Source organism: Cetorhinus maximus, chromosome 15 (genome assembly GCF_964194155.1).
Source record: "Cetorhinus maximus chromosome 15, sCetMax3.hap1.1, whole genome shotgun sequence".
Taxonomy (NCBI): domain Eukaryota; kingdom Metazoa; phylum Chordata; class Chondrichthyes; order Lamniformes; family Cetorhinidae; genus Cetorhinus; species Cetorhinus maximus.
The window spans coordinates 21,812,303-21,823,100 of record NC_135893.1 but is presented as its reverse complement, the minus strand read 5'-3'; the positions used below and the strand labels follow the sequence as shown (position 1 = coordinate 21,823,100).

At 42.1% G+C, this 10,798-nt stretch overlaps 1 protein-coding gene across 1 annotated transcript in view; it reads right to left on the bottom strand.

Moving 5' to 3' along the window:
• Positions 1 to 2,090: 2,090 nt before the first annotated feature.
• The window catches only part of atad3 (ATPase family AAA domain containing 3), a 39,485-nt gene continuing 30,777 nt past the window's right edge, over positions 2,091 to 10,798 (bottom strand). Inside the window, exons 15-16 of the mRNA XM_078558016.1 lie at positions 9,738 to 9,846; positions 2,091 to 4,079 (exon numbers count right to left, since the gene is read on the bottom strand). Coding sequence (XP_078414142.1) covers positions 3,903 to 4,079; positions 9,738 to 9,846 — 286 coding nt within the window. The 3' untranslated portion in view covers positions 2,091 to 3,902. The remainder of the gene's footprint in view (positions 4,080 to 9,737; positions 9,847 to 10,798) is intronic.

The window sequence follows — 10,798 nt, the reverse complement described above, 5'->3', positions numbered from 1 at the left end:
AGATAGTGACCATAATATAGTTAGATTTAGCATCATTACGGAAAAGGGCAAAGACAGAACAGGAGTGAAAGCTCTAAATTGGGGGAAGACAAGTTTTACAAAGCTGAGAGGTGAGCTGGCGAGAGTGGGCTGGATACAGGTATTAGAAGGAAAAACTGTCAAATCAGTGGTAGGCATTCAAAGGCGAGATTCTACAGGCACAGTGTAGACATGGGGTTAAAATGAGTGGCTAGTTTCTTTTTTCTCTTTTTGGCTGGCGCAGACACGATAAGTTGAATGGCCTCTTTCTGCACCGTAACATTTCTATGGTTTTGGGTGGATAAAAGGACTAACCTAGAATCAATGTGCTAAATTTTATTTTCTCCATAGCTCCCTGGAGCTCAAGATACTAGGAAATTTCACATATGACCCCATGTTTCTTTCCTTCACCCCATAGGAGAAGACACAGTGCTGGCATTTTCAGGTGAGTATTGCTTTTGATATTTCAATAATATTTTCTGATGGTCAGTTACTTTCACCCAAAATTATTGACCTTACAAGGCACCACAAATACCTTAGTGGTAATCATTGCAGCATTAGATATTCCAATGAGTGTAGGTTGGGCATTTTTGAGTGAGAATTTGAACAAAGCTTCACCATGAATTAGAGGTGCCACAGGGTTCATCATTTCATTGTTATAACCACAGAAATGGACACATGGACAAATGCAGTGAACACACTAACTGCCTATGGGCTCACGACACCAAATGTGGGCTGCTCATGGCTGTTTTTATGCTGAAATGACTTAGTACCAACAATCACAGGGCTAGATTCCCTTGGAGAAGACTGTTACAACGCGGGGGTGCTTTAACAATAAATGCATTAACACAGGAGACAGTATGGGCCACAAGAGATTGGACACCCTAGGTTTTGACATGATTGTATCCCACCTTACTGGATGAAAGGCCTCATATAAAAGAGTGGGGTACAAGTCAGATCTCAAGGGCACAGTAGCCCACTATATAAAACAGGCCATTAAATTGGTCTTGGCTGGAGGGTGTGATTATATTCGGTGGGGAAATTAATGGCACTAACAGCAGACATGGCCTAAGGACCTGTAATCTGCATTTAAGCTTTGCTGTGCCCCGCCTGGAGGAAGCTTTACTTAATGCTGACTGTTAACACGGGTTAGATACAAAATTAAGGAAAATTCCACACTGGGTAATAACATCCTGCATGTTGACAAAGGTCTACATTTTCAGCGAGAACCAGCTCTTGATTTGTCTTTTCTTGCAAAATAAACCATTTTCTATTTGGCTGATTCCAATAGCTTATCTTTTTATTAGATAAAGCAGGATTTACATGTTTAATCCAATAAAAAAATGACTTATCAAATTAAAATCATTTCATGTTTGGAATATGGTGATGTGGCAAGTTTAAAAAAAAACTTGATGGGATTCTGTTCACCTTCTAATAAATGTACAAAAGAAAACTCAAGCTTTCCAGATTGTAAAATCACCAGGATCATTTTAACAATTAATGGCTTACTTAGAATATATATGACAGGCCGGAAACCCCACTTGGCCCCCATGCCCAAACATCATTTAAAGCATTCCTGCTACTTCCACTTCAGTCTTTCAATGAAGTTCACCAGTGGTTTTCAACAACAACTCAACATCTGCAGCCACTCTGGGGAGAGGGATTCTGAACATTCCAGGCACAAGGGGCATAGGGATTCTGAACATTCCAGGCACAAGGGGCATTACAGGCTAGCTAAAAGTACATTTGATCTTCTTGGTAGTAATTTAGATGAGTGACTCCACAAGTCCAAAGGTCATATGGAACAGGCTATTATAGGAGGCTTTCCCATTTTAAATCATGGGAAACAAGAATCATCATAAATAATACAGAACAATTAACATGGCAAATTGCAAACCGGGTTCTCTGCACGTAGCTCAACATCCATAAATATGTGTAGTCATCATTAGAAACAAAAGGGACAAAGGAGTGGAAGTGTGGAAACTACTGGGACCCTACCCCATTCTACACAGATCCAACTCTGGAAAAAGACCATAACTATCAGCTCATCAGGACAGAGTTCTCTACTCTAGTTTAAAATTAATACTTTTGTTTTATTAATGCCAACAGCTTGGCACATGCAAGGCACCTTTTTTTTTTAAAAAGGCAACCTGGGAAGAAACCTCTTTTATTTCTTTTTAATGGATGGGTGGGGGGGGGGGTCACTGGTTTAAGTTGGAGATCAAATTGATTCAAACCTTTTTTTAAATGTACTTGTCACTGGGCTGTGGGCGTTGTTGGCACAGCCAACATTTGTTGCCCACTCCTAATTGCCCTTGAGAAGGTGCCCTTCCCCCCGAACCTGAAAGGAAAGCAGGCAAAGTACGGCTTCACTCCGTAAAGCAGCCCAAGACTTGGCTTTCCTCATTCAACTTTAGTGCCAATGTATCACTGAAAACATTCTCTGACTGAAGGGGTCAAATGAGTCTCGATGTGACACCCTGTATCCTCTATTAGATAAGCTTAGAGGCACATGGAACAGGGTGGATGAGAATTTTTGGGTGAGGGATGGGGATGAGGAAAATTGCAAGGAGATTTCTCACCATTTGGGCTGTTTTAAGTTAAAATTCCATTTAAAATCAATTCCAATTGGCTCTAATCCAATGCAATCAGTATTGCTGGTGGGTCAGTGCAGAACCACAGGGCATTTAACCTTTTGAGGCCTGAGCGCAATTTTCACTTTCTAGAAAATGCATGGCTTGCTGGCAAAGAAATTTCTGTCAAAGAAGTATTTAAAATGATTAAAAGTAGTAGTGGGATCAGTTAAATTAGTGTTTAGTTTAATTTATTCAAATTTAACATATTAAAAATCTCAGGTTTTAGTTCTTATAATGTTCATCCACAATAGGTTAAATAGGAAGCCAATCCCCCTCCCCACTAATCCCACCTACAGGAATTCTATAATCAGATATTCAGTGGAGTTACTGGTCATCAGCCTGGGAAGGAGACAAACAGGACAGATGTAAAGGGCCCAGCCAGCAGCCTCTTTTAATTCCATACAGACTATGTTAACATGCCACAACCACAGGAGATTATATTTGACAAGGGAAACAGAATTAGACTTCCCTGATAGTCCTCATTCCCACTTTATTTGTAAAGTTCAGCAACTGTTATGAGGTGGTTTTATTTTCTCACAGTAAAACTCAGTTCAGCGACCTGCTGAGTTGCAAACTAACAATTGCTCGATCACACCACTGATGTAAAATGGCAGTGAATCCCCATGATCTGTGGGAATCGTTATTGAAAAAAAGTGAAAATGTCCATTTCAAGAAAGACATTTGAGGTAGGCGGCCAATAAGGGATACGGTCGCAAACATGATGAATCCAACTGTAGATTATAGATCATGGCCAGTGCCATGAGTCGAGGAGCCCAGAACAAAAACGCACCACATCAACGCAAAACATCTTCTACACATTGATACTTAGCTGCACAGACTTCACCATCATACTCTCCTCCTAGGTCAGGCTGTCCACACTGAATACTCAACAGCTGCAAGGGATGAATGACACAGGACATACAGTTGCTACAGCTGGTGTGACAGACTGAGACTGACAGAAATGCCATTTTAAGTCTCCTCTCATTAACAAGCTGCTTCCTACTGGTTACACAATGTACAGACAAATACTGTCTGACTAGTGTAAGCTGGAGGTCCAACAGGGCATCAACTGACTGCTGCCTGGGTTGAAGTCATGTGCAAAACTGCTCGTACCACTGGAAAGTCATAGATGAATAACCCTAGAGAGTGCACAGTGCATGCTGAAGCACATTTTACGTTGGTGCAGTTCAGTTCAATTCAGGGATTCTCAGCCCAGTTGCTGGGTGCAGACACTGCTCTGCTGGATGCTCACACCGGTGTGCCCTCTGGAAGGGGTGGCACAAGATGCTCTACGCCTTTAGTCTTCTCCCTGCCCTCATTCTTCAGCCACTCCATTTTCTGTTTGTGCTGCCGAATTGCATCAGTCACCCTGGAATCGATCATTGCCTCAGTCAGAACACCATCCTCGGAGGCATATGCTGCAGCCTGTAGAAGAGGAAAAGGACAAGCAGATCTATTACCAAGAATGCACAGAATCTCAGATCACACTATGTAGGCAATAAAAGTGAAACCCAACAAATGGCTTTTAAAAAGGTGATGTTTAAAAAAAGAGATCGCGATAGGACTTTCTCTAGACTGTGACAAATCACAAACATACATCAAATGTGAGGTTTATTAAGAGAAGTCCCTTCTTTTCAGACATTTTACAAAAGGGATTTATTTCCTGCTTTTCTGCATTCCGCTGCAGATTTTGCTTTTAAACAAGTGAATCAGATCTGAGCAGAATATAAGCATAGTGCTAACAGGCTAGGAGTTGCCATCCACTCCACTGTCAGTGAAAGCAAAGAACCTGGGCATTTGGATTCAAACAAGCCAGAGGGCACCAATGTTCTAAGCTCCAAGGAGAGCTAGTTTATTTTGTTGGAGTCCTTGAGAGAACATTGACCACGGGTGATGCCAATACCTGCGTGATTTGGGCCAGTATTCCAGAATCCATTGAGAGCATGTTCAACAGTGAGTTGAATTATTCATCTCCATACAACATGTTATCAGCCCACAGGCTGCTGAAAACCAGACCTTGACCGCTCCCAGGACACAGAGGCACTCCGAAGTAATAGACCAACAGTCACGAACGCTGGCAGAGTGGTACCCTGTTGAGCCGACATTCACATACTATTCTTTCTTTCCAATTTCCTCCTCTCTTTTTCCACAGGCAGTGGATTAACGTTGGGTGCCAGTTTCATAAGCACCTCAGAGACAGTGCCTGAATGGCCTGGCCATGCTGAGCAGGCTCATTAAGATGCAGAGGGCATTTTGAGCAGCCAAATCAAAATGGTCACTGGATACTAATGAGGAGCAGAAATCCTTGCTGATTTTCCTGTTTTCTAGTGTGGGGGTTTGAGGTGGATCCAAGGTGAAATCAGTACAAATATAATCAAACCTGGAACTTTTGGGTACAGCTCAGTATCTCACTGAGCAGTGCATACACCCACTTCAAGGCTCGGTCCTGCACCGGGCAGTGCATGCACGCATCTCATGGCTCAGTATCTCACCGGGCAGTGCATGCACCCACTTCATGGCTCAGTATCTCACCGGGCAGTGCATGTACCCATCTCATGGCTCAGTATCTCACCGGGCAGTGCATGCACCCATCTCATGGCTCAGTGTCTCACCGGGCAGTGCATGCACCCATCTCATGGCTCAGTATCTCACCGAGCAGTGCATGCACCCACTTCATGGCTCATATTCTCACCGAGCAGTGCATGCACCCCCTTCAAGGCTCAGTACTGCACTGAGCAGTGCTTGAACTCAACTCATGGTGCAGTATCTCACTGAGCAGTGCATGCACCCATCTCATGGCTCAGTGCTGCACCAAGCAGTGCACGCACCCACTTCATGGCTCAGTATCTCACTGAGCAGTGCATTCACCCACTTCAAGGCTCAGTCCTGCACCGGGCAGTGCATGCACCCACTTTATGGCTCAGTATCTCACCGAGCAGTGCATGCGCCCACGTCGTGGCTCAGTGCTGCACCAGGAAAATCTAAATGCACGGAGGTCAGATCAATGAAAGACGAGCTCATCCATCAGAATGGGGCCTGTGTCTAAATGCTGCAGATTTACAGCTTTAATTACACCTGCAGACAGTGCATTTAAAACTGAATGGAGCCACTTCAGTTAGGAAAAGATTTGACAAATTATTGAGATTGATTTTTATAGTAACAGTAGTCATGAGCGCCACTGTGGCATCTACTCATTATCTTTAAATTCTCATCAATTCAATCCCCCTTTCCTCAGACCACTAGTCCAACCAAACACATCGTACTCACACCCAGCATTTAAAAGAAAGCAATCATGTACATGGAATAAGATCACAGATGTGCAGAGCAACCCTTCATTTTTTACCCTCTGCCTCAAAAGACAAGAGTAAAAAGTGGACTAAATTTGGAAAAATAACCAGAACTAAAGCTCTGAATGGAAAATGTGTTCTGGAAGTTATTATAACTGTGTGTTTTATTTTTACACAGATTGATCAATTCAATCGTTTCCCCAAACTGGCAGTTAAGAACACAGATGCTGACTGAGAGACACTTCAGTATTTTGGTTAATTACAGGACATTAAGAAGTTGAAGAAATGGTAACAAGTAGTAATTCTGGTGCTGACGTCAGAACAAGATTCCACTGGGTTTAGATGCGGATGTGTCAGGCTTGAGTGCTTATAGACTTTGGCATGTGAAACATCCAATAAGCGCACAGTATTTTTCAAAATCTGCACAGGCCGACATTACTTGAAAAATGCCAACACCTGCCAGTGGGAGTTATAGTGCTGATAATCCTAATGAACGTTCCAATACTTTGAGGTGAGTGATGGGACGAGTATGTTCATATATCAATCTATTGCCAATCCAAACTAGTACACCAAATAAACCTATTTAAATTAGCTCCTAATATTGAACAGCTAAAATTAATTAAATTGAAGTTAATAAAATAAAAATGTTAATACTTTTACCCAATGAATCTCACACGGGTTAAACATTCTTCCCTCGTTTCAACACTACTCAAGCCCAGAGTACTATGGGACCTGCCCGTTTCAGGTATTAGATTACTGTATCTGTTAGAGTTGCCAAGGGAAAAAAAAAATCACTAGCCATCTTCTTCAGCAGTCAGTTGCAGAGTCAGGAGGCAAGCAGCATTGATAACCTGAGCTTTTAGAGTAGTTGTACCTTCTCCTTGCTGAATGTCAGGTTGGCTCAGTGATAGCACTCTCACCAGAGTCAGGAGGTTATGTTTACAAACTCTCCTCCAGGATGAACACATAATCAAGGCTGACACTTCAGTGCAGCACCGAGCAAGCACTGCATCGTTGGAGGTTCCACCTTGCAGATAAAATGTTAAATTGAATCCCTGTCTTTCTTACTCAAGTGGATGTGAAAGATTGCATGTTACTGTGAAGAGATGGGGAGTTCTTTAAATCAACAGATTAACTTATTTATCTCATTGCCCTAACCTAAAATAAGCATTTACAGCAATTCAATACTTTTGACATGTAAAGCGTTTGGGGGAAGTGCCGAGGATGTGAAAGGCACTACATAAATGCAAACGCTTATCTTCGTTATTCCAAAATGAGAAAGTATGTGCATGCTCACTTTTCAAACTTTAAAAAATCCTTCACTGTCAAGCAAATAACCCCACTATGGATCTGACACCATCTGCTCAAATGAGCAGCCAATCTGTCTAATATCTGCAGCATGCTAAAATTGACTTGAGTCCACACTTAATGAGCGAAATGGGTAATAATGCAAAAACCTGAAGCCACTGCAGCCTGTCATCACTTCTATAAGCCAGTATCTGTTCAGTCATTTGCTGGCTTTTGCTTTGATCAAACCTTCCATCCTTACTCCTCCAATACAGAGTGTGGTAACAGCACAAAGGATACCACCATTAACATTAAACAAACAACTTCATCAGTTTAATAATTTCTCTCAATTTCATTTTAAAACATTGTTCATCATCTTTCTTATGGCTAAATTTAAGTAAACTAAATTGGCTAGCAGACATGGCTGCTGAAGCCTGTTTGCAGGCTCCTTGCACCTTGTCTCCTTCCTTTTGTTTTTACCCTGAAGAAAGTCATTATGCTTCAGCACAGCCTCACAGGCCAATGGAGTGAAAAACAAAATCACAGTATGGCTGTGCCCAGCCTGCCGTCAAAATTCTGTCACTCTCATTCCATGGGGAGTGTTGACTAGATCTACTTAAGAATTCAGATACTTGCATATCTGTAGAGCCAATGACATAGGTTATGTGGAAGCATCAACTGTAAATCTGACAGAGGCTAAGTATCTGGGCAAACTCAGCCCAACAGACTTGATAGGCTACAATTCTTCACCTGAAATTAAGCACAGGTCTCTCAGGATCAAGAGACATTTTCTGTAAATGTCCTGCTATTTTCAGACCTGACAGTAGTTTCCATTAAATGCTGCAAATGTCAGCTGTAAACATACAACTGGAATAGGATTAATAATACAGTACAGCTGGAAAAGTGTTAATAATCCAATGTGCTGTGAGAGCAAGAATTCAATTAAGTATAATATCTAGTTAAATTGAGAAGCAGCCAGAAATTCACTCTCAACTATAGGGATAAAGAATAACCAGTGTGTATTTACATAGGGTACTCAATTTAACAGCAGTCAGGAGCAACAAAACAGTTATCACACAAAAAAATCACATACAGGGTAGAGAATGTGTAGTGACAGCCAATGTTGTCACAAAGCTGAGACAAGTCCCATCTATTCTAATCACCAATCACCTGGGAAAGTGAGTGCCTTTTGGGAATTAGGCATAGGAAGTACAACTGGAAAAACAGGGACCATTTATAGTACACATGAAGCCATTTAACAGGCTGATCAATGCTGAAGGGAGCGAAGTCTCGATTATCAGAGCTCTAGCCTGATATAGAGACTGCATTTGCTGCGACCTTAAAAGGTGTAATGCAGCAAAGGTAACTACCTTTAAAAAGAACAAATAAACATCCAGGCAACTTTTTTCTCCTCATGTCAATCTCCCACTTTATGGGGGCCAGCATCAAGCTGAGGCATAGTGAGGTAGCCAGAGGCCATCCGGCCAACTCAAATATGTAGTAGATTTAACTAGACTCTAGGCCTGCCCTGTGCAGAGTGAAAGCGGGATATCAACTCAGTGGCAGGAAACAGAACAGGGGCCCAAGGTACTAGGAGGGTTGAGGTCTCCTGCAGTACAGTCCACTGTCTCTGGGTGACAGCATCTGTCCAGGACAGAGAGGGGTGCCAAGCAACTGATCTCGGCTCCAGCCGAAGCAGCGCTCCAATCTTGCCTGCTGAAGATGGCAACTTCCTTTGAATTGGTATCTTAGTAGGCTTTGGGTGAGCAAATCAGGCTTTAAATATAAGGGTGACATCCCCCAGGCAGACCACTGGTCATTGCTCATCCACGTAATTTGGGGCCCACAACACCACTCGTGAAGCGTAAGTGTATTTAAAAATCATATGCCACAAGAGGCCATTCAGCCCATCATGCCTCTGCCAGCACTAAAGAGCCACCCAATTAGCCCACTCCCCTGCAAATATTTCCCTTTGACATTTATAATCCAATTCCCAAAAGCAATCAAATCTTCCAGGGCTACAATTTCACAGAAACTCTAATCAGAACTTATCAGCATTTCACAATCCATTAAGATGCAGAAAGAGAAAAAAGTCAAACATTCGCACACCCCAAAGACTGAATATCATTCAGATTTTGGCTCCCGAGTATCTGGTTCCTGAAGACATTAGTTAAGCTAAACTGAAATAAAAGCAGCACAGTGGGTGAGGAAATCAATGTTTTCAGCATCAACAAATTTCAGCAGTCTCCCACCCTCTCCCCTTGAAAGACAGAAAGCTTCGTCACTTGGATTTGAGGGGTTGACCAACAAGGGCTTAACCCTGAAAGACAGACTCTCAGAATATCTGCACAAACTTCCCAACCCTGAGGGAAGGGAAATGTTTGTATTATTTAATGAGAACAAACCGTTTTCATATACCTTTCCAGATCTTGCCACAGTAAGTGGATATACCATTGCTCCAGACGTTAAATGTTCAAATGACATTATGAGAAATAAATAAAAGCCATACCTGCCAGGCCACTCCAAGTTTGGAAATCTCTCTGCCCGACATCCCTTCAGTTACCCTAGCAAGCTCAGAGCATTTCTTGCCATATTCAAATTGTGCCACTTTCAGGCGCCTGTGAAGAGGAATCAGATGGTCACAGAGTGATGTAAATTACACATGGCCATGGCCAGTGAGCCTCTTTAGGTTCAACTTCCATCTACTAATGTGCGGGCATAATGGCTTCTCTATATTTAACATTACACAGCACCTTCAAGTGCCTTATTAGCTTCAAACTGTGGGGTTAAGATTATATACTGGGACAAAGTACATCAAGCCAAGGGGTCAAACTTATACACTGGAACAATCAACTTTAAGCTAGGGGCTGCAGTTTACATAAAACAAGGACTCTCACTCATTTGGCACTTACATCCTTAAACACCCCTAAAACCTTTCACAGCCAGTGAAATACTTTGAGAATAGCTGTAATGTGGACAAACACATCAGAAACTTTGTGCACAAGGAAGTCCCACAAATAGTAATGAGATGCATAACCAGTTATTCTGTTTTGGTTGTGATTGTTAAGGGATGAAGGCTGGTCAGGGCATAATAAGAAACACCCTCCTCCTCTTCAAATAGGTCCAAGGAGCTTATCTGTCTTCCTGAACATGTGGACAGCCTCATTTTATCATCTCATCTCTCATCATCTCAACTGCTTAGCAGTGCAGTTTATACAACGAGATAAATAGAATGTCATACAACCTTTCACTACACTATACAAAAGGGAGTGCCTGGCAGAGAGTTTAAATCGAGTTAAGCCAATAACTCAATGTCAAGCTTCTGCTGACATTTTCAAACTTCATGCAAAAGACACCCGTAGCTTAGTGAGCTAACGTGTTGTCCCTGGAATCTAGCCTAAATTGATAAAATGAAAGACTCTTCATTCTTTTGACCGCTGCAGCCTAGTCCCTCTGGGAGTTCAATTCTGTAAAAACTGACAAACCACACATGTAGAATAAGTGGTAATTCCATAATTTGTTAGACCACTGTAAAATGTTACCCGACAACAGTGATCAAGGTAAAATTTG